The 27,845-nt window shown below is 55.6% G+C and overlaps 1 protein-coding gene and 1 long non-coding RNA gene across 2 annotated transcripts; both read left to right on the forward strand.

Annotated features, from left to right (window-relative positions):
- Positions 1 to 374: 374 nt before the first annotated feature.
- On the forward strand, positions 375 to 26,977 carry LOC127466087 (retinoic acid receptor RXR-beta-like). The gene is given in 11 exon segments (XM_051776688.1): positions 375 to 519; positions 2,391 to 2,416; positions 2,418 to 2,612; positions 3,908 to 4,055; positions 8,254 to 8,433; positions 10,227 to 10,381; positions 16,027 to 16,156; positions 20,054 to 20,186; positions 22,828 to 22,919; positions 24,388 to 24,493; positions 26,322 to 26,977. Coding segments are annotated over 11 exon segments (1,332 nt in total). The 5' UTR covers positions 375 to 500; the 3' UTR covers positions 26,470 to 26,977.
- On the forward strand, positions 5,658 to 8,064 carry LOC127466088 (uncharacterized). Its single transcript, XR_007902592.1, has 3 exons — positions 5,658 to 5,784; positions 7,243 to 7,379; positions 7,744 to 8,064. It is a non-coding gene; the product is annotated as an uncharacterized LOC127466088 (long non-coding RNA).
- Positions 26,978 to 27,845: the final 868 nt, after the last annotated feature.

A 27,845-nucleotide genomic window follows, 5' to 3' on the forward strand; every position in this document is an offset into this window, starting at 1 on the left:
GCGTGATCTCGCGAGATTCTGCGCGGGACGAAGGAACGCTCGGAGACCGGGCAGAATCCCTGAAGAGCTCCAGACGGGATTTGGGGTCCCAGGGTGAATTTGGGGGGGGTCCCAGCGTGTATTTTGGAGGTCCCTGTGTGTATTTTCTGGTTCCCAAACTGTATTTTAGAGGCTCTACCCGGATCTGGAGAAACCGGGCAGACCTTGCCCTTAACCAACATGGCGCCGCGGCTTCGGGCGACGTCTCGCGAGACCTCGCGCGGGATTCGCGGGCGGAGAGTGCTGGCAGAAGGTCGGGCGGAAGTTCCTCGCCGGGCGGCGTCGGCCGCGGGCGCCGCTTCCGGCGGACACGCGGTGCATTGTGGGCCCGTGGCGGCCCCGGCGGCGGCGGCGGAGCGGGGCCGAGGCGGCGGGGGGGGGGGGGGGCCGGCCCCGGGGGGGGGGGAAGGGGCGGATTTGGGGGGTCCCGAGACCCCCCGGACCCCCCCCGGCAGCGCGGGATGGGCGACAGCGACCGCGGTCAGCGGGGCACGGGACGGGGGGGGGGGCGCGGGAAGGATGGGGAGGGGGATAAGGGGGGTCCTGGAGGGGCTTTGGGGGGGTCCTGGAGGGGGTTTGGGGGGTCCTGGGAGGGTTTGGGGGGTCCTGGGGTGGGTTTGGGGGGTCCTGAGGGGGGTTGGGGGGGTCCGAGAGGCGATTCGGGGGGGATTTCGAGGGTCCTGGGGTGGGTTTGGGCTGCCCTGAGTAGGATTTGGGGGGTCCCGAATGGGTTTGGGGTGGATTTAGGGGGTCCTGGGGTGGGTTTGGCGTGCCCTGGGTAGGATTTGGGGGGTCCCGAATGGGTTTGGGGTGGATTTAGGGGGTCCTGGGGTGGGTTTGGGGTGCCCTGGGTAGGATTTTGGGGGTCCTGGGGTGCGTTGGGGGCTCCTGGGGTGAGTTTGGGGGGTCCTGGGGGGGGTTTGAGGGGTCCTGGAGTGGGTTTGGGGGGTCCTGAATGGGTTTGGGGTGGATTTGGGGGGTCCTGGAGGGGATTTGGGAGTCCTGAGGGGGGTTTAGGGGGTCCTGAATGGGTTTGGGGTGGATTTGGGGGGTCCGGAGGGGGGATTGGGGGCTCCTGGGGTAGATTTGGGGTGGATTTGGGGGGTCTGGGGTGGGTTTCGGGTACCCTGGGTAGGATTTTGGGGGTCCCGAATGGGTTTGGGGTGGATTTAGGGAGTCCTGGGGTGGGTTTGGGGGGTCCTGGGGTGGATTTGGGGGGTCCTGAGGGGGGTTTGGGGGTCTCTCACCCGATTTTGGGGGTCCCTGACCCGATTGGAGGGGGCTTGGGGTGATTTTGGTGGTCTCTGACCTGATTTTAGGGGTCCCTGACCCGATCTTGGAGGGTCTGGGGTGATTTTGGGGGGTCCCTGAGTGGATTTTGGGGGTCCTCGATGGGATTTTGGGGTGGTTGGGGTGATTTTGGGGGTCCCTGATGGGATCTGGGGGGTCCTTGATGGATTTTGGGGGTCCCTGACCCGATTTGGGGGGTCCCTGACCCGATTTCAGGAGGTCTGGGGTGATTTCGGGGGTCCCTGATGGGATCTGGGGGGTCCTTGATGGGATTTTAAGGGTCCCTGATGGGATTTTGAGGGTCCTCGATGAGATTTTGGGGGTCCCTGACTGGATCTTGGGGGGGTCTGGGGTGATTTTGGGGGTCCCTGATGGGATTTTGGGGGCATTCGGGGGGTCTCTGATGGGATTTTGGGGGTCCATGATGGGATTTTGGGGGCATTTGGGGGGTCTCTGATGGGATTTCGGGGTGTTTATGACGTTTTTGGGGGTCCCAGATGGGATTTTGGGGGTCCCTGACTGGATCATGGGGGGGTCTGGGGTGATTTTGGGGGTCCCTGATGGGATTTTGGGGGGATTTGGGGGGTCCCTGGTGGGATTTTGGGGGTCCATGATGGGATTTTGGGGGCATTTGGGGGGTCTCTGATGGGATTTCGGGGTGTTTATGATGTTTCTGGGGGTCCCTGATGGGGTTTTTGGGGGTCCCTGGTGGGATTTCGGGGGTCCCTGATGGGATTTTGGGGTGTTTGGGGTGATTTTGGGGGTCCCTGATGGGATTTTGGGGGTCACTGATGGGATTTCGGGGTGTTTGGGGTGATTTTGGGGGTCCCTGATGGGATTTTGGGGGTCACTGATGGGATTTTGGGGGTGTTTATGATGTTTTTGGGGGTCCCTGATGGCATTTTGGGGGTCCCTGGTGGGATTTTGGGGTGTTTATGATGTTTTTGGGGGTCCCTGGTGGGATTTCGGGGTGTTTATGACGTTTTTGGGGGTCCCTGCCCCGATTTCGGGGGTCCCTGACCCTCTCCCGGGGGGTCTCCCCCCCCTTTTTGCCCCCCCAGACTGCCGGAGCCCCGACAGCTCGAGCGCCGCCTCCCCCCCCCCCCTCGGAGCCCCCCCGGCCCCCCATGGGGTCCCCCCTGGCCCCCCCCCCAAATTTGGGGTCCCCTCTGCCCCCTCCCCCGAATTTGGGGTCCCCCTTCCCCGTCATCAGCTCGTCCTTGGGGTCCCCGGGGGTCCCCGCGACCCCCGCCCTCGCCTTCGGGCCCGTCAGCAGCCCCCAGGTGAGGGGGGGGGAAATTTGGGGGGGATTTGGGGGGGTTTGGGGGGGAGTTGGGGGGATTTGGGGGGATTTGATGGGGTTTGAGGGGATTTGGGGGGATTTGGGGGGGCTTGGGGGGGATTTGGGGGAGTTTGGGGGGGATTTAGGGTAATTTGAGGGGTTTGGGGAGGGTTTGAGGGGGTTTGGGGGGGATTGGAGGGGGTTTGGGGGAGGATTTGGGGGGGTTTGGGGGGATTTGGGGGGGATTTTTGGAGGTTTGGGGGGGATTTGGGGGGGTTTGGGGGGATTTGGGGGGGGGTTGAGGGGGATTTGGGGGGATTTAAGGGGGTCCCCGCGACCCCCGCCCTCGCCTTCGGGCCGGTCAGCAGCCCCCAGGTGGGGGGGGGAGATTTTTGGGGGGTTTGGGGGGGATTTGGGGGGGATTTAGGGGAGTTTGGGGAGAATTTGGGGGGGTTTGGGGGAGTCACAGGGAGGGTTGGGGGGGATTTGGGGGGTATTTTGGGTTCTCTGACCCATTTTGGGGTCTCCCTGACCCATTTTGGGTTCTCTGGTATATTTGGGTTCTCTTTGACCCATTTTGGGGTGTCCCTGACCCATTTTGGGGTCTCCCTGATGTATTTTGGATTCTCTGGTATATTTGGGGTGTCCCTGACCCATTTTGGGTTCTCCCTGACCCATTTTGGGTTCTCCCTGACCCGTTTTGGGGTCTCCCTGACCCATTTTGGGGTCTCCCTGACCCGTTTTGGGGTCTCCCTGACCCATTTTGGGGTCTCCCTGACCCGTTTTGGGGTCTCCCTGACCCATTTTGGGTTCTCCCTGAGCCGTTTTGGGGTCTCCCTGACCCATTTTGGGTTCTCCCTGACCCATTTTGGGGTCTCCCTGACGTATTTTGGGTTCTCTGACCCATTTTGGGGTCTCCCTGACCCGTTTTGGGGTCTCCCTGACCCATTTTGGGGTCTCCCTGACCCGTTTTGGGGTCTCCCTGACCCATTTTGGGTTCTCTGGTATATTTGGGTTCTCTTTGACCCATTTTGGGGTGTCCCTGACCCATTTTGGGGTCTCCCTGATGTATTTTGGATTCTCTGGTATATTTGGGGTGTCCCTGACCCATTTTGGGTTCTCCCTGACCCATTTTGGGGTCTCCCTGACCCGTTTTGGGGTCTCCCTGACCCATTTTGGGGTCTCCCTGACATACTTTGGGTTCTCTGATGTATTTGGGGTCTCCCTGACATATTTTGGGTGTCCCTGACATATTTGGGGTGTCCCTGACCGGTTTTGGGGTGCGTGCCCCCCCAGATCAACTCGACGGTGCCGCTGTCGGGGCTCCCCCCCGTGAGCAGCTCGGACGACGTGAAGCCCCCCCCGGGAATTCGGGGACCCCCCCCCTGCCCCCCCCACGGCCCCGGCAAGAGACTCTGCGCCATCTGCGGGGACAGGTCCTCGGGTACCCCAAAAACCCCAGAAATGACCCCAAAACGGGGGGTTGGGGGGGAAAAATGGGGGTTTGGGGGCAGAAATGGGGGGTTTGGGGGCAGAAATGGGGGATTTGGGGTCAGAAATGGGGGGTTTGGGGTCAGAAATGGGGGGTTTGGGCCATCTGCGGGGACAGGTCCTCGGGTACCCCAAAAACCCCAGAAATGACCCCAAAACGGGGGTTGGGGGGGAAAAATGGGGGTTTGGGGGCAGAAATGGGGGGTTTGGGGTCAGAAATGGGGGATTTGGGGTCAGAAATGGGGATTTGGGGTCAGAAATGGGGGGTTTGGGCCATCTGCGGGGACAGGTCCTCGGGTACCCCAAAAACCCCAAAACCAGCCCCAAAACGGGGGTTGGGGGGGAAAAATGAGGGTTTGGGGGCAGAAATGGGGGGGTTGGGGGTCAGAAATGGGGGGGGAGGAACCCAAAAATGGGGGGTTTGGGGTCAGAAATGGGGGGGTTGGGGGTAAAAATGGGAGGTTTGGGGTCAGAAATGGGGGATTTGGGCCATCTGCGGGGACAGGTCCTCGGGTACCCCAAAAACCCCAGAAATGACCCCAAAACGGGGGTTGGGGGGGAAAAATTGGGGGTTGGGGGTCAGAAATGGGGGGGGAGGAACCCAAAAATGGGGGGTTTGGGGTCAGAAATGGGGGGTTTGGGCCATCTGCGGGGACAGGTCCTCGGGTACCCCAAAAACCCCAGAAATGACCCCAAAATGGGGATTGGGGGGAAAAATGGGGGTTTGGGGGGGTAAAAATGGAGGATTTGGGGTCAGAAATGGGGGTTTGGGGTCAGAAATGGGGGATTTGGGGTCAGAAATGGGGGATTTGGGCCATCTGCGGGGACAGGTCCTCGGGTACCCCAAAAACCCCAAAACCAGCCCCAAAACGGGGGGTTGGGGGGGAAAATGGGGGTTTGGGGTAAAAAATGGGGGGTTTGAGGTCAGAAATGGGGGGGAGGAACCCAAAAATGGGGGGTTTGGGGTCAGAAATGGGGGGTTTGGACCATCTGCGGGGACAGGTCCTCGGGTACCCCAAAAACCCCAGAAATGACCCCAAAACGGGGGTTGGGGGGGAAAATGGGGGGCTTGGGGGGGTAAAAATGGAGGATTTGGGGTCAGAAATGGGGGTTTGGGGTCAGAAATGGGGCATTTGGGCCATGTGCGGGGACAGGTCCTCGGGTACCCCAAAAACCCCAGAAATGACCCCAAAACGGGGGTTGGGGGGGAAAAATGGGGGTTTGGGGTCAGAAATGGGGGGGAGGAACCCAAAAATGGGGGGTTTGGGGTCAGAAATGGGGGATTTGGGGGTAAAAATGGGAGGTTTGGGGTCAGAAATGGGGGATTTGGGCCATCTGCGGGGACAGGTCCTCGGGTACCCCAAAAACCCCAGAAATGACCCCAAAACGGGGGTTGGGGGGGAAAAATTGGGGCTTGGGGGTCAGAAATGGGGGGGGAGGAACCCAAAAATGGGGGGTTTGGGGGTAAAAATGGGGGGTTTGGGGTCAGAAATGGGAGGAAGGAACCCAAAAATGGGGGATTTTGGGTCAAAAGGGGGGGGAAGGAACCCAAAAATGGGGGGAAGAAACCCAGAATTGGGTTTTGGGGTTAAAAAATGGGGATTTGGGGTTAAAAGTGGGGGCGGGAGGGGATTTTGAGACCATTTTTGGGCCGTTTTAGGGCCGCTTTTGGGCTCTTTTAGGTCGATTTTGGGCAATTTTAAATTTTCATTAGTTTTTCCAATTTTGGCCGATTCTGACCCGATTTTTGGGGTGATTTCTGCTATTTTTGGATGTCCCTAGAGAACTGCAGGGTCTGGACCTGGAAAAGTTTTGAGAGGGGATTTTAGAGGGCAGTTTTGGGCTATTTTAGGCCGATTTTGGGTGATGTTAAGTTTCTGCCAATTTTACCAATTTTGACCAATTCTGACCCGACTTTTGGGGCAATTTTGGCCATTTTTTGGTGATTTCAAATAATTTTGGGAGTTTGGCGATCCTGAGATGATTTTGGGGTATTTTCCAAATACATTTTCAATTCTTTTTAGGGTTTTCTGGGGTGATTTTGGGGTGATTTTGGACAATTTTAAATTTTCATGAATTTTCCCGATTTTGGCCGATTCTGACCCGATTTTTGGGCCGATTTCTGCCACTTTTGGCCCATCCCAGGGAAACACTACGGGGTGTCGAGCTGTGAGGGCTGCAAGGGGGATTCTGGAGCCCTTTTAGGGTCATTTTGGGGCTATTTTAGATCAATTTTGGGCGATTACAAATTTCTGCCGATTTTCCCCATTTTGGCCGATTCTGACCCAATTTTTGGGCCCATTTTGGCCATTTTTTGTCCATCCCAGGGAAGCACTACGGGGTGTCGAGCTGTGAGGGCTCCAGGTAGGGTTTTAGAGGCTTTTTAGGACCATTTTAGGTCTCTTTCAGGTCGATTTTGCGCGATTTTAAGTTTTCATGAATTTTCCCAATTTTGGCTGATTCTGACCCGATTTTTGGGCCGATTTCTGCCACTTTTTGGCCCATCCCAGGGAAGCACTACGGGGTCTGGATCTACAAGGGCCACAAGTGGGATTTTGGAGGCCTTTTAGGACTATTTTAGGTCTCTTTCAGGTCGATTTTGCGCGATTTTAAATTTTCATGAATTTTCCCGATTTTGGCCGATTCTGACCCGATTTTTGGGCCGATTTCTGCCACTTTTTGGCCCATCCCAGGGAAACACTACGGGGTGTCGAGCTGTGAGGGCTGCAAGGGGGATTCTGGAGCCCTTTTAGGGTCATTTTGGGGCTATTTTAGATCAATTTTGGGCGATTACAAATTTCTGCCGATTTTCCCCATTTTGGCCGATTCTGACCCAATTTTTGGGCCCATTTTGGCCATTTTTTGTCCATCCCAGGGAAGCACTACGGGGTGTCGAGCTGTGAGGGCTCCAGGTAGGGTTTTAGAGGCTTTTTAGGACCATTTTAGGTCTCTTTCAGGTCGATTTTGCGTGATTTTAAGTTTTCATGAATTTTCCCAATTTTGGCCGATTCTGACCCGATTTTTGGGCCGATTTCTGCCACTTTTTGGCCCATCCCAGGGAAGCACTACGGGGTCTGGATCTACAAGGGCCACAAGTGGGATTTTGGAGGCCTTTTAGGACCATTTTAGGTCTCTTTCAGGTCGATTTTGCGCGATTTTAAATTTTCATGAATTTTCCCAATTTTGGCCGATTCTGACCCGATTTTTGGGCCGATTTCTGCCACTTTTGGCCCATCCCAGGGAAGCACTACGGGGTGTCGAGCTGTGAGGGCTCCAGGTAGGGTTTTAGAGGCTTTTTAGGACCATTTTTGGTCTCTTTTAGGTCGATTTTGTGTGATTTTAAATTTTCATGAATTTTCCCGATTTTGGCCGATTCTGACCCGATTTTTGGGCCGATTTCTGCCACTTTTGGCCCCTGCCAGGGAAGCACTACGGGGTGTCGAGCTGTGAGGGCTGCAAGGGGGATTTTGGAGTCTTTTTAGGGTCATTTTGGGGCTATTTTAGATCAATTTTGGGCGATTACAAATTTCTGCCGATTTTCCCCATTTTGGCCGATTCTGACCCAATTTTTGGGCCCATTTTGGCCATTTTTTGTCCATCCCAGGGAAGCACTACGGGGTGTCGAGCTGTGAGGGCTCCAGGTAGGGTTTTAGAGGCTTTTTAGGACCATTTTAGGTCTCTTTCAGGTCAATTTTGCGCGATTTTAAGTTTTCATGAATTTTCCCGATTTTGGCCGATTCTGACCCGATTTTTGGGCCGATTTCTGCCACTTTTGGCCCCTGCCAGGGAAACACTACGGGGTGTCGAGCTGTGAGGGTTGCAAGGGGGGATTTTGGAGCCCTTTTAGGACCATTTTAGGTCTCTTTCAGGTCGATTTTGTGCGATTTTAAATTTTCGATAATTTTCCCAATTTTGGCCGATTCTGACCCGATTTTTGGGCCGATTTCTGCCGTTTTTGGGCCCTGCCAGGGAAGCACTACGGGGTGTCGAGCTGTGAGGGCTGCAAGGGGGATTTTGGAGTCTTTTTAGGGTCATTTTGGGGCTATTTTAGATCAATTTTGGGCGATTATGAATTTCTGCCGATTTTCCCAATTTTGGCCGATTCTGACCCGATTTTTGGGCCGATTTCGGCCGTTTTTGGGCCCTGCCAGGGAAGCACTACGGGGTGTCGAGCTGTGAGGGCTGCAAGGGCTTCTTCAAGCGCACGATCCGCAAGGACCTGACCTACACGTGCCGCGACAACCGCGACTGCGTCGTCGACAAGCGGCAGCGCAACCGCTGCCAGTACTGCAGATATCAGAAGTGCCTCGCCACCGGCATGAAGAGGGAGGGTGAGCCACTGGGAGGGACTGGGAGGGACTGGGACAAACTGGGAGGGACCGGGACAAAATTTGGGGAGAAAAAATGGTGGTTTCGGGGGCGAAAACGGGGAAAAAATGCGATTTTTGGGGGGCGAAAATGGGGGAAAAATGAGATTTCGGGGGTACTGGGAATACTGGGGAGGGACTGGGAGGGAACTGGGAGCACTGGGAGGGAACTGGGACAAACTGGGAGCACTGGGAGCACTGGGAGGGAGTGGGAGGACTGGGAGGTGGCTGGGAGGGACTGGGAGCACTGGGAGGTGGCTGGGACAAACTGGGAGTACTGGGAGGGAACTGGGAGCACTGGGAGGTGGCTGGGACAAACTGGGAGTACTGGGAGGGAACTGGGAGCACTGGGAGGTGGCTGGGACAAACGGGGAACACTGGGAGGGACTGGGAGCACTGGGAGGGACTGGGAGTACTGGGAGGCACTGGGAAGGAACTGGGAGCACTGGGAGCGACTGGGAGGGACTGGGAAGGAACTGGGAGCACTGGGAGCAACTGGGAGCACTGGGAGGGAACTGGGAGGGACTGGGAGTACTGGAAGGGACTGGGAGCACTGGGAGGGAACTGGGAGCACTGGGAAGTAACTGGGAGCGCTGGGAGGGAACTGGGAACACTGGGATAGACTGGGAGCACTGGGAAGGAACTGGGAGGGACTGGGAGCACTGGGATAGACTGGGAGGGCACTGGGAGCACTGGGAGGGCACTGGGAGCATTGGGAGTACTGGGAGGTGACTGGGAGCACTGGGATAGACTGGGAGGGCACTGGGAGCACTGGGAGGGCACTGGGAGCACTGGGAGGGCACTGGGAGCACTGGGAGGGCACTGGGAGCACTGGGAGCACTGGGAGGGCTGCCAGTACTGCAGATATCAGAAGTGCCTCGCCACCGGCATGAAGAGGGAGGGTGAGCCACTGGGAGGGACTGGGACAGACTGGGAGGGACTGGGAGGGGCGTTGGGAAAAAAATCGGGGAGAGAAACGGCGGTTTCGGGGGCGAAAACGGCGAAAAAATGTGATTTTGGGGGGCGAAAATGGGGGAAAAAATGAGATTTTGGGGGGTGAAAATGGGGACTGGGGATGGTGGGGGGGGACTGGGAGGCAACTGGGAGCACTGGGTGGGACTGGGAGCACTGGGACAGACTGGGAGCACTGGGAGGGACTGGGAGGGCAGTGGGAGCACTGGGAGGGACTGGGAGCACTGGGAGGGACTGGGAGGGCACTGGGAGCACTGGGACAAACCCTTTCCCAAAGGTTTTTCCCACGTTTTCCCTGTTCCCCCAGCGGTGCAGGGCCCCCCAAATCCACCCCAGACTGATCCAGGACCCCCCAAATCCACCCCAAACTCACCCAGAGTCCCCCAAATCCACCCCAAACCCGCCCAGGGTCCCCAAAATCCACCACAGGACCCCCCAAAATCCACCACAAACCCACCCAGGGTCCCCCAAATCCACCCCAAACCCCCCCAGGACCCCCCAAATCCTTTCCCAAAGGTTTCTCCCCCCTTTTCCCTGTTCCCCCAGCGGTGCAGGGCCCCCCAAATCCACCCCAGACTGATCCAGGGTCCCCCAAATCCAACCCAGACCCCCTTAAATCCACCCCAAACCCACCCAGGACCCCCCAGATCCACCCCAAACCCACCCAGGGTCCCCCAAATCCAACCCAAACCCACCCAGGATCCCCCAAATCCACCCCAAACCCCCCCCAGGCCCCCCCAAACCCTTTCCCAAAGGTTTGTCCCCCGTTTTCCCTGTTCCCCCAGCGGTGCAGGAGGAGCGGCAGCGGGGGAAGGACAAGGAAGGGGAGGGGGATTTCGGGGTCCCCCCCAACGAGGAGATGCCGGTGGAGAAGCTCCTGGAGGCCGAGCTGGCCGTGGAGCCAAAGAACGACGACGGCGCCGGGCCCGGAGGAACCTCGGTGGGTGTCCCAAAAATTTGGGAAAGCCCCGAAATCCCCCAAAAAATCTGCTCTTAAACCCCAAAATCCTGCCCGGATTCACCCAAATCCTGCCCCAATCCATCCAGGATCCTCCAAATCCACCCCAAAATGATCCAGGACCCCCCAAATCCACCCTAAACTGATCCAGAGTCCTTTAAATCCACCCCAAAATGATCCAGGACCCCCCAAATCCACCCCAAAATGATCCAGGACCCCCCAAATCCACCCCAAAATGATCCAGGACCCCCCAAATCCAGCCCGGAGGAACCTCGGTGGGTGTCCCAAAAATTTGGGAAAGCCCCAAAATCCCCCAAAAAATCGGTCTCTGAACCTCAAAATCCTGCCCAGATTCACCCAAATCCTGCCCAGATTCACCCAAATCCACCCAGGATCCCTCAAATCCATCCCAGATCCCCTTAAATCCACCCCAAACTGATCCAGGATCCCCCAAATCCACCCCAAACTGATCCGGAGCCCCTAAATCCACCCCAAAATGATCCAGGACCCCCCAGATCCACCCCAAAGCCACCCAGGACCCCCCAAATCCAGCCCAAAATGATCCAGAGTCCTTAAAATCCACCCCAAATTGATCCAGGACCCCCCAAATCCAGCCCGGAGGAACCTCGGTGGGTGTCCCCAAAATTTGGGAAAGCCCCGAAATCCCCCAAAAAATCTGCTCTTAAACCCCAAAATCCTGCCCAGATTCACCCAAATCCTGCCCAGATTCACCCAAATTCATCCAGGACCCCCCAAATCCAGCCCGGAGGAACCTCGGTGGGTCCCTAAAAAATTTGGGAAAGCCCCGAAATCCTAAAAAAATTGGCCCTTAAACCCCAAAATCCTGCCCAGATTCACCCAAATCCTGCCCCAATCCATCCAGGATCCTCCAAATCCACCCCAAACCGATCCAGGACCCCCCAAATCCACCCTAAACTGATCCAGAGTCCTTTAAATCCACCCCAAAATGATCCAGGACCCCCCAAATCCACCCCAAAATGATCCAGGACCCCCCAAATCCAGCCCGGAGGAACCTCGGTGGGTGTCCCCAAAATTTGGGAAAGCCCCGAAATCCCCCAAAAAATCTGCTCTTAAACCCCAAAATCCTGCCCGGATTCACCCAAATCCTGCCCCAATCCATCCAGGACCCTCCAAATCCACCCCAAAATGATCCAGGACCCCCCAAATCCACCCTAAACTGATCCAGAGTCCTTTAAATCCACCCCAAAATGATCCAGGACCCCCCAAATCCACCCCAAAATGATCCAGGAACCCCCAGATCCATCCCAAAATGATCCAGGACCCCCCAAATCCACCCCAAAATGATCCAGGACCCCCCAAATCCACCCCAAACCGATCCAGGACCCCCCAAATCCACCCCAAAATGATCCAGGACCCCCCCAAATCCAGCCCGGAGGAACCTCGGTGGGTGTCCCCAAAATTTGGGAAAGCCCCGAAATCCCCCAAAAAATCTGCTCTTAAACCCCAAAATCCTGCCCAGGTTCACCCAAATCCTGCCCCAATCCATCCAGGACCCTCCAAATCCACCCCAAACCGATCCAGGACCCCCCAAATCCACCCCAAAATGATCCAGGACCCCCCAAATCCACCCCAAACCCACCCAGGACCCCCCAAATCCAGCCCGGAGGAACCTCGGTGGGTGTCCCCAAAATTTGGGAAAGCCCCGAAATCCCCCAAAAAATCTGCTCTTAAACCCCAAAATCCTGCCCGGATTCACCCAAATCCTGCCCCAATCCATCCAGGATCCTCCAAATCCACCCCAAAATGATCCAGGACCCCCCAAATCCACCCTAAACTGATCCAGAGTCCTTTAAATCCACCCCAAAATGATCCAGGACCCCCCAAATCCACCCCAAAATGATCCAGGACCCCCCAAATCCACCCCAAAATGATCCAGGACCCCCCAAATCCAGCCCGGAGGAACCTCGGTGGGTGTCCCTAAAAATTTTGGAAAGCCCCAAAATCCCCCAAAAAATCGGTCTCTGAACCTCAAAATCCTGCCCAGGTTCACCCAAATCCTGCCCCAATCCATCCAGGACCCTCCAAATCCACCCCAAACCGATCCAGGACCCCCCAAATCCACCCCAAAATGATCCAGAGTCCTTTAAATCCACCCCAAAATGATCCAGGACCCCCCCAAATCCAGCCCGGAGGAACCTCGGTGGGTGTCCCCAAAATTTGGGAAAGCCCCGAAATCCCCCAAAAAATCTGCTCTTAAACCCCAAAATCCTGCCCGGATTCACCCAAATCCTGCCCCAATCCATCCAGGATCCTCCAAATCCACCCCAAAATGATCCAGGACCCCCCAAATCCACCCTAAACTGATCCAGAGTCCTTTAAATCCACCCCAAAATGATCCAGGACCCCCCAAATCCACCCCAAAATGATCCAGGACCCCCCAAATCCACCCCAAAATGATCCAGGACCCCCCAAATCCACCCCAAAATGATCCAGGAACCCCCAGATCCATCCCAAAATGATCCAGGACCCCCCAAATCCACCCCAAAATGATCCAGGACCCCCCAAATCCAGCCCGGAGGAACCTCGGTGGGTGTCCCCAAAATTTGGGAAAGCCCCAAAATACCCCAAAAAATCTGCTCTTAAACCCCAAAATCCTGCCCAGATTCATTCAAATCCTGCCCAGATTCACCCAAATTCATCCAGGACCCCCCAAATCCAGCCCGGAGGAACCTCGGTGGGTGTCCCAAAAATTTGGGAAAGCCCCAAAATCCCCCAAAAAATCTGCTCTTAAACCCCAAAATCCTGCCCAGATTCACCCAAATCCTGCCCCAATCCATCCAGGATCCTCCAAATCCACCCCAAAATGATCCAGGACCCCCCAAATCCACCCTAAACTGATCCAGAGTCCTTTAAATCCACCCCAAAATGATCCAGGACCCCCCAAATCCACCCCAAAATGATCCAGGAACCCCCAGATCCATCCCAAAATGATCCAGGACCCCCCAAATCCACCCCAAACCGATCCAGGACCCCCCAAATCCACCCCAAAATGATCCAGGACCCCCCAAATCCACCCTAAACTGATCCAGAGTCCTTTAAATCCACCCCAAACTGATCCAGGATCCCCCAAATCCACCCCAAACTGATCCAGGACCCCCCAAATCCAGCCCAAATCCAGCCCTGGACCCCCCAAATTCAACCCCAAAATGATCCAGGACCCCCCAAATCCACCCCAAACCGATCCAGGACCCCCCAAATCCACCCCAAAATGATCCAGGACCCCCCAAATCCAGCCCGGAGGAACCTCGGTGGGTGTCCCTAAAAATTTGGGAAAGCCCCAAAATCCCCCAAAAAATTGGCATCTGAACCCCAAAATCCTGCCCAGATTCACCCAAATCACACTTGGATGTCCCAAATCCAGCCCAAACTGATCCAGGACCCCCCAAATCCACCCCAAAATGATCCAGGACCCCTCAAATCCACCCCAAAATGATCCAGAGTCCTTTAAATCCACCCCAAACTGATCCAGGACCCCCCAGATCCAACCCAGACCCCCTTAAATCCACCTCAAACCCACCCAGGACCCCCAAATTCAGCCCAAATTCCTCCAGGACACCCCAAATCCAGCCCAGACCCCCCCAAATCCAACCCAAACCCACCCAGGACCCCCCCAAATCCAGCCCAGACCCCGTTAAATCCTGGGTGGGTTTGGGGTGGATTTAAAGGGGTCTGGGCTGAATTTGGGGGGTCCTGGAGGTGGTTGGGGTAAAATTTTAGGGGTCCTGGGTGGGTCTGGGGTGGATTTGGGGGGTCCTGTTTGGGTTTGGGGTGAATTTGGAGAGTCTGGGGTGGTTTTGGGGGTGTCTTGGGGGGGTTTGGGGTGGATTTGGGGGGTCCTGGATCGGTCTGGGGTGGATTTAAGGGGGTCTGGGCTGGATTTGGGGGTGTCCTGGGTGGGTTTGGCGTGGATTTGGGGGGTCCTGGGTGGATTTGGGGTGGATTTGGGGGGTCCTGGGTGGGTCTGAGGCGGATTTAAGGGGGTTTGGGGTGGATTTGGGCGTGCCCTGGGTGGGTTTGGGGTGGATTTGGGGGGTCTTGGGTGGGTCTGAGGCAGATTTAAGGGGGCCTGGGGTGGATTTGGGGGTCCTGGGTGGGTTTGGGGTGGTCCTGGATGGTTCTGGAGTGGGTTTGGGGTGGATTTTGGGGAGTCTGGGGTGGATTTGGGGGTTCCTGGATCAGTTTGGGGTAAATTTGGGGGGTCCTGGGGATGTTTAGGGTGGATTTTGGGGGTCCTGGGTGGGTCTGGGGTGGATTTGAGGGCTTCTGGGTGGGTTTGGGGTAAATCTGGGGGGTCTTGGGTGGATTTGGGATGAATTTGGGGGGAATTTGGTGGGTCTGGGGTGGATTCAGGGGGTCCTGGGTGGGTTTGGGGTAAATTTGGGGGATCCTGGGGATGTTTAAGGTGGATTTGGGGGGTCCTGGATGGGTCTGGGGTGGCTTTTGGGGGGCCTTGGGTGGGTCTGGGGTGGATTTGGGATGATTTTGGGGGGAATTCCGTGGGTTTGGGGTAAATTTGGGGGGTCCTGGGGATGTTTAAGGTGGATTTGGGGGGTCCTGGGTGGGGCTGGGGTGGCTTTTGGGGGGTCCTGGGTGGGTCTGGGGTGGATTTGGGATGAATTTGGGGGGAATTCAGTGGGTCTGGGCTGAATTTGGGGGGTCCTGGGGATTTTTAGGGTGGATTTGGGGGGTCCTGGATGGGTCTGGGGTGGCTTTTGGGGGGTCCTGGGGATGTTTAGGGTGGATTTGGGGGGTCCTGGGTGGGTCTGGGGTGGATTTGGGATGAATTTGGTGGGTCTGGGCTGGATTTTGGGGGGTCCTGGGGATTTTTAGGCTGGATTTTGGGGGGTCCTGGGTGTGTCTTTAAACCCCCCCTAAACCCCCCCAATCCCGACCCTTCCCTGAGCGATTCTGGTGATTTTTGGGTTGGTTTTGACCCCCTGGACGTGATTTTTTGGGGGTTTTTGGGGGTTCAGGGTGGGATTTTGGGGGAGATTTTGGGGCCCAGGGTTGGATTTTGAGGAGATTTGGGGGCTCAGGGTGGAATTTTGGGGTCCAGGGTGGGATTTTGGGGAGATTTTGGAGTCCAGGGTGGGGTTTTTGTGGCAATTTTAGGGTCCAGGGTGGGATTTTGGGGGTCCAGGGTGGTATTTTGGGGTCCAGGGGTGGGATTTTTGGGAGATTTCAGGGTGGAATTTTGGGGTCTTTAAATCCCCTCCCTCCAAACCCCCCCAATCCCGACCCTTCCCTGAGCGATTCTGGTGATTTTTGGGGTGCTTTTGACCCCCTGGGTGGGATTTTTTGGGGGTTTTTGGGGTTCAGGGTGGGATTTTGGGGTCCAGGGTGGTATTTTGGGGTTTAGGGGTAGGAGTTTTGGGAGATTTCAGTGTGGAATTTTGGGGTCTTTAAATCCCCTCCCTCCAAACCCCCCCAATCCCGACCCTTCCCTGAGCGATTCTGGTGATTTTTGGGGTGCTTTTGACCCCCTGGGTGTGATTTTTTGGGGGTTTTTGGGGTTCAGGCTACCGGGGGAGGGGGTTTTGAATTGGGGGGGTCTGTATTTGACCCGCTGCCCCCCCAAAATTCAGCCCAATGACCCGGTGACCAACATCTGCCAGGCGGCCGACAAGCAGCTCTTCACCCTCGTCGAGTGGGCCAAGAGGGTCCCCCACTTCTCGGGGCTCCCCTTGGACGACCAGGTCATCCTGCTGCGGGCAGGTGAGGGATTTGGGGGGGTTAAATGGGATTTGGGGGGGTTGGAGGGGATTTGGGGAGGTTTGGGGGGGATTTGGGGGGTTAAAATGGGATTTAGGGGGGATTCGGGGGGGATTTGAGGGGCTTAAATGGGATTGAGAGAGGGATTTGGGGAGGTTTTGGGGGGACTTTGGGAGGTTTGGGGGGGATTTGAGGGGGGTTGGGGGGGATTTGGGGAGGTTTGGGGGGGATTTGGGGGGATTTGGGGGGGATTGGAGGGGTTTAAATGGGATTTAGGGGGGGATTTGGGGAGGTTTGCGGGGGTTAAGTGGGATTTAAATGGGGATTTGGGGAGGATTTGAGGAGAATTTGAGGGGATTTGGGGGGTCACAGAGGGGATTTGGGGGGGTTTAGGGGGATTAGAGGGGATTTGGGAGGTTTGAAGGGGATTTGGGGGGATTTAGAGGGGATTTGGGGGAATGGGGGGGGTTAAAGGGCCCCCACTTCTCGGGGCTCCCCTTGGACGACCAGGTCATCCTGCTGTGGGCAGGTGAGGGGGTTTGGGGGGGTTAAATGGGATTTGGGGGGGGGGGGTTGGAGGGGATTTGGGGAGGTTTGGGGGGGATTTGGGGGGTTAAAATGGGATTTAGGGGGGATTCGGGGGGGATTTGAGGGGCTTAAATGGGATTTAGGGGGGATTTGGGGAGGATTTGGGGGGGATTTGAGGGGATTTGGGGAGGTTTTGGGGGGATTTTGGGAGGTTTGAAGGGGATTTGAGGGGGGTTGGGGGAGATTTGGGAAGGTTTGGGGGGGATTTGGGGGGTTTAAATGGGATTTAGGGGGGATTCGGGGGGGATTTGAGGGGCTTAAATGGGATTGAGAGAGGGATTTGGGGAGGTTTTGGGGGGACTTTGGGAGGTTTGGGGGGGATTTGAGGGGGGTTGGGGGGGATTTGGGGAGGTTTGGGGAGATTTGGGGAGGTTTGGGGGGGATTGGAGGGGTTTAAATGGGATTTAGGGGGGGATTTGGGGAGGTTTGGGGGGGATTTCGGAGGGTTCGGGGCAGATTTCAGGGGGTTTGGGGGGGATTTGGGGGGGATTTGAGGGGGTTTGGGAGGTTTGAAGGGGATTTTGGGAGGTTTGAAGGGGATGTGGGAAGGTTTGGGGGGGATTTGGGAAGGTTTGGGGGGGATTTTGGGAGGTTTGAAGGGGATTTGGGGGGGATTTGGGGAGAATTTGAGAGGGTTTAGGGGGTCACAGAGGATTTGAGGGGGTTTAGGGGGGATTAGAGGGGATTTGGGGAGGTTTGGGGGGGATTTGGGGAGGTTTGGGGGGGATTTGGGGGGTTTAAATGGGATTTAGGAGGGATTTGGGGGGGATTTGAGGGGTTTAAATGGGATTTAAATGGGGATTTGAGGGGATTTGGGGAGGTTTGGAGGGGATTTGAGGGATTTAAATGGGATTTAGGGGGGGATTTGGGGGGGTTTGAGAGGATTTGGGGGGGATTTGAGGGGATTTGGGGAGGTTTTGGGGGGATTTTGGGAGGTTTGAAGGGGATTTGAGGGGATTTGGGGAGGTTTGGGGAGGATTTGGGGGGGGATTAGAGGGGTTTGTGGAAATTTGCCGGGATTTGGGAGGGTATTTCAGGTTTCCTGACCCCGAATTCCCGGGAATTTGGGTCATTCCAGGCTGGAATGAGCTGCTCCTCTCCTCCCGCCCCATAGACTTGACTCCTTCCACCATCAAATTTGGGGCTCTTCCCATGGAATTTGGGGCACTTCCCATAAATTTCCGTGCTCCCCCATAATTCCTGGGCTTCCCCACGTGGATTTCTCGTCATTCTGACCCCAAATTCCCGGGAATTGTTGGAATTCCAGGCTGGAATGAGCTGCTCCTCCCCTCCCTGGCTCCTTTCGCCGTCGATTTTGGGGCTCTTCCTATAGATTTTGGGGCACTTCCCATAAATTTCCGTGCTCCCCCATAATTCCTGGGCTTCCCCACGTGGATTTCTCGTCGTACTGATCCCAAATTCCCGGGAATTGTTGGAATTCCAGGCTGGAACGAGCTACTCCTCCCCTCCCTGGCTCCTTTCGCTGTCGATTTTGGGGCACTTCCCAGAGATTTTGGGGCACTTCCCAGAGATTTTGGGGCACTTCCCAGAGATTTTGGGGCACTTCCCATAAATTTCTGTGCTCCCCCATAATTCCTGGGCTTCCCCACGTGGATTTCTCGTCGTGCTGACCCCAAATTCCTGGGAATTCCCGACATTCCAGGCTAGAACGAGCTGCTCCTCCCCTCCCTGGCTCCTTTCGCTGTCGATTTTGGGGCTCTTCCCATGGAATTTGGGGCACTTCCCATAAACTTCCGTGCTCCCCCAAAATTCCTGGGCTTCCCCACGTGGATTTCTCGTCGTGCTGACCCCAAATTCCTGGGAATTCCCGACATTCCAAGCTGGAACGAGCTGCTCCTCCCCTCCCTGGTTTCTTTCACGATCAACTTTGGGGCTCTTCCTATAGATTTTGGGGCACTTCCCATAAATTTCCGTGCTCCCCCATAATTCCTGGGCTTCCCCACGTGGATTTCTCGTCGTGCTGATCCCAAATTCCCGGGAATTGTTGGAATTCCAGGCTGGAACGAGCTACTCCTCCCCTCCCTGGCTCCTTTCGCTGTCGATTTTGGGGCTCTTCCCAGAGATTTTGGGGCACTTCCCAGAGATTTTGGGGCACTTCCCATGTATTTCCATACTCCCCCATAATTCCTGGGCTTCCCCACATGGATTTCTCGTCGTGCTGACCCCAAATTCCTGGGAATTCCAGGCTGGAATGAGCTGGTCATCAGAATTCCGTCACGAATTCTGAGACTCGCCCCTTAGATTTTGGGCACTTCCTATAGATTTTGGGGCACTTCCCATAAATTTCCGTGCTCCCCCATAATTCCTGGGCTTCCCCACGTGGGTTTCTCGTTGTTCTGACCCCGAATTCCCGGGAATTGTTGGAATTCCAGACTGGAACGAGCTACTCCTCCCCTCCCTGGCTCCTTTCGCTGTCGATTTTGGGGCTCTTCCCATAGAATTTGGGGCACTTCCCATAAACTTCTGTGCTCCCCCAAAATTCCTGGGCTTCCCCACGTGGATTTCTCGTCGTGCTGATCCCAAATTCCTGGGAATTCCCAACATTCCAGACTGGAATGAGCTGCTCTTCCCCCTCCCGCCCCATAGACTCGACTCCTTTCACCATCAAGTTTGGGGCTCTTCCCATGGAATTTGGGGCTCATCCCATAAATTTCTGTGCTCCCCCAAAATTCCTGGGCTTCCCCACGTGGATTTCTCGTCGTTCTGACCCCGAATTCCCGGGAATTGTTGGAATTCCAGGCTGGAACGAGCTGCTCCTCCCCTCCCTGGCTCCTTTCGCTGTCGATTTTGGGGCTCTTCCCATGGAATTTGGGGCACTTCCCATAAACTTCTGTGCTCCCCCATAATTCCTGGGCTTCCCCACGTGGATTTCTCGTCGTGCTGACCCCAAATTCCTGGGAATTCCCGACATTCCAGGCTGGAACGAGCTGCTCCTCCCCTCCTTGGTTTCTTTCACGATCAACTTTGGGGCTCTTCCCATAGAATTTGGGGCACTTCCCATAAATTTCCGTGCTCCCCCATAATTCCTGGGCTTCCCCAGGTGGGTTTCTCGTCGTGCTGACCCCGAATTCCCGGGAATTGTTGGAATTCCAGGCTGGAACGAGCTGCTCCTCCCCTCCCTGGCTCCTTTCGCTGTCGTTTTTGGGGCTCTTCCCAGAGATTTTGGGGCACTTCCCATAGAATTTGGGGCACTTCCCAGAGATTTCTGTGCTCCCCCATAATTCCTGGGCTTCCCCACGTGGATTTCTCGTCGTGCTGATCCCAAATTCCTGGGAATTGTTGGAATTCCAGGCTGGAACGAGCTGCTGATCGCGTCGTTCTCTCACCGCTCGATCGCGGTGAAGGACGGGATCCTGCTGGCCACGGGGCTCCACGTGCACAGGAACAGCGCCCACAGCGCCGGGGTCGGGGCCATCTTCGACAGGTGGGGACCCCCCCCCGATTTGGGGACCCCCCCCGGGCCCGAAAATCCCGAAATTCCCCAAAAAATCCCACCCTGAACCCTCAAAATCCCCCAAAAATCCCCCGAAGTCCCCCCAGAATCCCCCCTGAACCCTCAAAATCCCTAAAAATGGGGGGGTTTTGGGGGTTCCCTTTAACTTGGGAGCCCCCTGGGGGGGTTTTGGGAGGGGTCTGAAATTTTGGGAAGGCTCTGGATGCCAGAATTCCGAAAAAAACCCCAAAAAATCCCACCATGGATCGTCCGAATCCCCCCCTGGAAACACCCAAACCACTTTTGATTGGGGCAATTTGGGGGTTCCCCCCAAATTTAGGAGCCCCTGGTGGGTTTTTGGGGGGTCCCTGAAATTTTGGGGCCCTCCTGAACCCCAAAATTCCCGAAATTCCCCAAAAAATCCCGAAATTTCCCCAAAAAATCCCACCATGGATCGTCCAAATCCCCCCCCGTGAACACTCAAAGTGGTTCTGATTGGAGGAATTTGGGGGGTCCCTCCCAAATTTAGGACCCCCTGGTCAGGGTTTGGGGGGTCCCTGAAATTTTGGGAAGGCTCTGGACCCCAAAATTCCCCAAATTCCCCAAAAAATCCCACCCTGAACCCTCAAAATCCCCCAAAAATCCCCCGAAGTCCCCCCAGAATCCCCCCTGAACCCTCAAAATCCCTAAAAATGGGGGGGTTTTTGGGGTTCCCTTTAACTTGGGAGCCCCCTGGGGGGGTTTTGGGAGGGGTCTGAAATTTTGGGAAGGCTCTGGATGCCAGAATTCCCAAAAAACCCCAAAAAAATCCCACCATGGATCGTCCGAATCCCCCCCTGGAAACACCCAAACCACTTTTGATTGGGGCAATTTGGGGGTTCCCCCTCAAATTTAGGACCCCCTGGTGGGTTTTTGGGGGGTCCCTGAAATTTTGGGACACCCCTGAACCCCAAAATTCCCAAAATTCCCCCAAAAATCCCGAAATTCCCCCAAAAATCCCACCATGGATCGTCCAAATCCCCCCCCGTGAACACTCAAAGTGGTTCTGATTGGAGGAATTTGGGGGGTCCCCCCTCAAATTTAGGACCCCCTGGTCAGGGTTTGGGGGGTCCCTGAAATTTTGGGAAGGCTCTGGACCCCAAAATTCCCCAAATTCCCCAAAAAATCCCACCCTGAACCCTCAAAATCCCCCAAAAATCCCCCGAAGTCCCCCCAGAATCCCCCCTGAACCCTCAAAATCCCAAAAAAATGGGGGGGTTTGGGGGTTCCCCCCAAATTCAGGACCCTCCTAGTGGGGTTTTGGGGGGGTCCCTGAAATTTAGGGACCCCCTTCAACCCCAAAATTCCCCAAATTCCCCAAAAAATCCCACCCTGACTCTCAAATTCCCCCAAAGTCCCCCCAAAATCCTCCCCTGAACACTCAAAATCTCTAAAACGGGGGGGTTTGGGGGTTCCCCCCAAATTTAGGACCCCCCCTGGTGGGGTTTGGGGGGGTCCCTGAAATTTTGGGACACCCCTGAACCCCAAAATTCCCCAAATTCCAAAAAAATTCCCACCCTAGACCCTCAAAATCCCCAAAAAATCCCCTGAAGTCCCCCCAAAATCCCCCCTGAACACTCAAAATCCCTGAAAATGGGGGGGTTTTGGGGGTTCCCCCCAAATTTAGGACCCCCTAGTGGGTTTTGGGGGGGGGCCCCGAAATTTTGGGACCCCCTGAACCCCAAAATTCCCCAAATTCCCCTCAAATCCCCTTAAATCCCCCCAAAATCCCCCCCTTACCCCCAAAATCCCTAAAAATGGGGGGGGTTTGGGGGTTCCCTTGAACTCGGGACCCCCCCGGGGGGGGGTTTTGCGGGGTCCCTAAAATTTTGGGACCCCCCTGAACCCCAAAATTCCCAAAAAATCCCACCCTGAACCCCCAAAATCCCCTCAAATCCCCCCAAAATCCCCCCTGAACCCCCAAAATCCCTAAAAATGGGGGGGTTTTGGGGGTTCCCTTGAACTCGGGACCCCCCGGGGGGGGTTTTGGGGGTGCCTAAAATTTTGGGACCCCCCTGAACCCCAAAATTCCCAAAAAGTCCCCCCCAAATTCCTCTAAATCCCCCAAAAATCCCCTTAAATCCCCCCCAAATCCCCCCAAAATCCCCCCTGAACCCCCAAAATCCCTAAAAATGGGGGGGTTTTGGGGGTTCCCTTGAACTCGGGACCCCCCCGGGGGGGGTTTTGGGGGGTCCCTAAAATTTTGGGACCCCCCTGAACCCCAAAATTCCCAAAAAATCCCACCCTGAACCCCCAAAATCCCCTCAAATCCCCCCAAAATCCCCCCTGAACCCCCAAAATCCCTAAAAATGGGGGGGTTTTGGGGGTTCCCTTGAACTCGGGACCCCCCCGGGGGGGGTTTTGGGGGTGCCTAAAATTTTGGGACCCCCCTGAACCCCAAAATTCCCAAAAAGTCCCCCCAAATTCCTCTAAATCCCCCAAAAATCCCCTTAAATCCCCCCAAAATCCCCCCAAAATCCCCCCTGAACCCCAAAATCCCTAAAAATGGGGGGGTTTGGGGTTCCCTTGAACTCGGGACCCCCCCGGGGGGGGTTTTGGGGGGTCCCTGAAATTTTGGGGCCCCTTTTCCCAGGGTTCTGACGGAGCTGGTGTCCAAAATGCGGGACATGAGGATGGACAAGACGGAATTGGGGTGTCTGAGGGCCATCATCCTCTTCAACCCCGGTACAGGGGGGGCTTGGGGGGGTTTGGGGGGATTTGAGGGGATTTGGGGGGGATTTGGGGGGGATTTGAGGGGGTTTGGGGGGGATTTGAGGGGGTTTGGGGGGATTTGGGGGGAATTTTGGAGGGATTTGGGGGGGATTTGGGGGGATTTGAGGGATTTTGGGGGATTTTGGGGGGATTTGGGGGGGATTTGGGGGGATTTGGGGGGAATTTTGGAGGGATTTGGGGGGAATTTGGGGGGATTTGAGGGATTTTGGGGGGATTTAGGGGGGGATTGGGGGGTTTGGGGGAGTTTGAGGGGGATTTGGGGGGGATTTGAGGGGGATTTGGGGGGGATTGGGGGTATTTGGGGGGGTCTGGGGGGATTTAAGGGGGTTTGGCGGGGATTTGAGGGATTTTGGGGGGATTTGGGGGGCGGTTGAGGGGATTTGGGGGGTTTGGGGGAGTTTGAGGGGGTTTGGGGGGGATTTGAGGGGATTTTGGGGGGGATTTGGGGGGATTTGAGGGGAATTTGGGGGGGTTTAGGGGAAATTTGAGGGGGTTTGGGGGGAAGGGTGGTGGGATTGGGGAGAATTTTGGGGGGATTTGGGGAAATTTGGGGGAGATTTGAGGGGGATTTGGGGGGGTTTGGGGATTTTGGGGGGGTTAGGGGGGATTTTGGGGGGGATTTGGGGGAATTTGGGGGGGTCTGGGGGGGATTTGAGGGATTTTGGGGGGATTTGAGGGTGTTTGGGGGGGATTTGAGGGGAATTTGGGGGGGATTTGGGGGATTTGAGGGGAATTTGGGGGGATTTGAGGGGAATTTGGGGGGATTTGGGGGGGTCTGGGGGGGATTTAAGGGGGTTTGGGGGGAATTTAGAAGTGATTTGGGGGGATTTGGGGGAATTTAGGGCAGATTTGGGGGAATTTAGGGGGGTCTGGGGGCGCTTTTAGTGTTTTTCGGGGGGGATTTTGTGGGGTTTGGGGGTATTTTTATGGGGTTTTCTGGAATTTTTGGGGGGTTTTCTGGAGTTCTGGGGGTCTCTCTGACATTTGGGGATTCCCCTGGAATTTTGTGGGTCTCCCTGACGGGTTTTTGGGGCCCCCCCAAACCCCTGGGAGATGGAAAACCCTTGGGAAGTTCGGGGGGGGGTTCCCGGGGAGGGGTTTGGGGGATTTTAGGGGGGATTTGGGGCGGGAATTAAGGGGGTTTTGGGGGAATTTTAGGGGGATTTGAGGGAATTTAGAAGGGATTTGAGGGAATTTAGGGAGATTTGAGGGGGTTTGGGGAGGATTTGAGGGAGTTTGGGGGGGATTTGGGGGAATTTAGGGGGGTCTGGGGGGGCGCTTTTAGAGGTTTTCGGGGGGAATTTTGTGGGGTTTGGGGGTATTTTTATGGGGTTTTCTGGAATTTTGAGGGGTTTTCTGATATTTGGGGATTCCCCTGGAATTTTGGGGGTCTCCCTGACGGATTTTGGGGCCCCCCCAGACGCCAAGGGCCTCTCCAACCCGTCGGAGGTGGAGCTGCTGCGGGAGAAGGTTTACGCCTCCCTCGAGTCCTACTGCAAACAGAAGTACCCCGAGCAGCAGGGCCGGTGGGGACTGGGGGGGTTTGGGGGGTCTGGGGGGGTTTGGGGGGGATTTGAGGGGGGTTGGGGGGGCTTGGGGGATTTGGGGGGGTTTGGAAGGGATTTGGGGGGGATTTGAGGGGGTTTGGGGGGGATTTGAGGGGGATTTGGGGGGATTTATGGGGGATTTGGGGGGATTTATGGGGGATTTGGGGGATTGGGGGGGGTTTGGAGGAGATTTCAGGGGGGTTTCAGGGGGATTTGGGGAGGTTTGGGGGGGGTTGAGGGGATTTGGGGGGGGTTGGGGGGGCTTGGGGGGGATTGGAGGGGATTTGGGGGGGATTTGGGGGGTTGGGGGGATTTGGGGGGATTTGGGGGGGTTTGGGGGGGGTTGGGGGGGATTGGAGGGGATTTGGGGGGGATTTGAGGGGATTTGGGGGGGATTTGGGGGGGTTTGGGGGGGATTGGGGAGGTTTGGGGGGGGTTGGGGGGATTTGAGGGGGATTTGGGGGGATTTGGGGGGGTTTGGGGGAGATTTGGGGGGATTTGAGGGGGATTTGGGGGGGTTTGGGGGAATATGGGGGAGGTTGGGGGGTATTTGAGGGGGGTTTGGGGGGGATTTGGGGAGATTTGAGGGGATTTGAGGGGGTTTGGGGAGGATTTGAGGGGATTTGTGGGGGATTTGAAGGGGTTTGGGGGGGTTTGGGGGGGTTTGGAAGGGATTTGGGGGGATTTGAGGGGATTTGAGGGGGTTTGGGGGGGATTTGAGGGGGATTTGGGGGGATTTATGGGGGATTTGGGGGGATTTGGGGGAGATTTGGGGGGATTTGAGGGGGATTTGGGGGGGTTTGGGGGAATATGGGGGAGGTTGGGGGGTATTTGAGGGGGGATTTGGGGGGGATTTAGGGGGGATTGGGGGGATTTGGGGGGGTTTGAGGGGGATTTGGGGGGATTTGGGGAGGATTGGGGGGGTTTGGGGGGATTTGGGGAGATTTGAGGGGATTTGAGGGGGTTTGGGGAGGATTTGAGGGGATTTGTGGGGGATTTGAAGGGGTTTGGGGGGGATTTGAGGGGGATTTTGGGGGGATTTGAGGGGGATTTGGGGGGGGGTTGGGGGGGATTGGGGGGGTTGGGGGGGTTGGAAGGGATGTGGGGGGATTTGGGGGGGTTTGGGGGGATTTGGGGAGGATTTGAGGGGATTTGGGGGGGATTTGGGGGGATTTGAGGAGGGGTCGAGGGGATTTGGGGGGAATTTGGGTGGGATTTGGGAGAGTTTGAGGGGATTTGGGGAGGTTTGGGGGGGGTTGGGGGGACTTGAGGGGGATTTGGGGGGGATTTGGGGGAGATTTGAGGGGATTTAGAGAGGGTTTGGGGGGGATTTAAGGGGGATGTAAAGGGGATTTGGGAGGATTTGAGGGGGTTGGGGGGGATTTAGGGGGAGATTTGAGGGGGATTTGAGGGGGATTTTGGGGGAATTTGGGAGGGTTTGGGGGGACTTGAGGGGATTTGGGAATGTGGGGGATTCTGGCGTGATTTGGGCTGGATTTTGACGGGATTTGGGCCGATTTTGGGCGGATTTGGGGGCATTTTTTGTGCAATTCGAGGCCATTTCGCTTCAATTTTCATGGAATTTCTTGGGAATTGGATGGAATTTTATGGGAATTTTGGGGAATTCTCAGGAAATTTAGGAATGTGGGGAATTCTGGGCACGACTTGGGCTGGATTTTGACGGGATTTGGGCCGATTTTGGGCGCATTTGGGGCCGTTTTCCCCCCCTTCGGGGCCGTTTTTCGCCGCCGCCTTTCGGGGATTTTTGGGAATTCCTTCCCATAAATCCCCCTCCTGGCAATTCCAGGTTTGCCAAGCTCCTGCTGCGCCTGCCAGCCCTCAGATCCATCGGCCTCAAGTGTCTGGAGCATCTTTTCTTCTTCAAACTCATCGGGGACACCCCCATCGACACCTTCCTCATGGAGATGCTCGAGGCCCCCCACCAGCTCTCCTGAGGGGGGGCGAAAACGCCCCCAAAAACACCCCCAAAAACCCCCCAAAAACCACCCCCAAAAATCCCAAACTCCACCTCCCCGTTTTTTAGAACCCCCCCACCCCCCAAATCCCGCTGTAAAATAACCCTTTTCCCGCTTTTTTCCCCCCCATTTTCCTGCTCTTTTTCCCCAATTTCCAGCTCCATCTGCATTTTTTTGAGGGGGTAGGGGGTCAAAATTCCCACATTTTTCCCCTGTTCCCATTTTTTTCCCCCATTTTCTGGATTTTCCCCTCATTTTCCACCTTTTTTCCTCTTTTTCCAGCGGTTTTTTTCCCATTTTCCACCGTTTTTTTTAGGGGGAGAAGCCCAATTTTCCACATTTTTTTCCCCAATTTTCCACATTTTCCCCCCATTTTCCACCTTTTTCTGGAGGTTTTTTTTTTTGGGGGGGAGGGAAAGGCCAAATTCCAGCTCTCCTGAGGGACAAAAACACCCCAAAACACCCCAAAAAAACACCCCAAAACCCCCCCAAAACCACCCCCAAAAATCCCAAAACCCACCTCCCCATTTTTTAGAACCCCCACCCCCCAAATCCCGCTGTAAAATAACCCTTTTCCCGCTTTTTTCCCCAAAAAACCCCATTTTTCCCCCCATTTTCCCGTTCTTTTTCCCATTTTTCCACCTTTTCCCCCCCATTTTCCAGCTCCTTCCAAATTTTTGTTGGGGGGGGTCAAAATTCCCACATTTTTCCCCATTTTCCACCTTTTCCCCCCCTATTTTCCACCTTTTTTCTCTCATTTTCCGGCCTTTTTCCCCCCCATTTTCCTGCTTTTTCCCCATTTTCCAGCTCTCTCTGGAGCTGTTTTTTTGGGGGAGGGGCCAAAATTCCCACTTTTTCCCCCAATTTCCAGCAGTTTCCCCTCCATTTTCCAGCTCCTTCCAGGTTTTTTTTGGGGGGGTAGGGGGTCAAAATTCCCACATTTTTTCCCTGTTCCCATTTTTTTCCCCCAATTTCCGGCTTTTTTCCCTCATTTTCCACCTTTTTTCCCCATTTTCCATCGTTTTTTTCCCCATTTTCCACCTTTTTTTGAGGGGGGGGGGAAAAGCCCAATTTTCCCACATTTTTTCCCCATTTTCCACCTTTTTTTCTCCTCATTTTCCACCTTTTTTTTCCTCCTCATTTTCCACCTTTTTTTCTCCTCATTTTCCACCTTTTTTTCTCCTCATTTTCCACCTTTTTTTCTCCTCATTTTCCACCTTTTTTTCTCCTCATTTTCCACCTTTTTTCCTCCTCATTTTCCACCTTTTTTTCTCCTCATTTTCCACCTTTTTTTCTCCTCATTTTCCACCTTTTTTCCCCTCATTTTCTGGCCTTTTTACCCTTCCATTTTCCAC

This window comes from Manacus candei, unplaced genomic scaffold (genome assembly GCF_025592945.1).
Source record: "Manacus candei isolate 608988 ecotype Guabito, Panama unplaced genomic scaffold, ASM2559294v1 h1tg000594l, whole genome shotgun sequence".
In the NCBI taxonomy this organism is placed as follows: Eukaryota; Metazoa; Chordata; class Aves; order Passeriformes; family Pipridae; genus Manacus; species Manacus candei.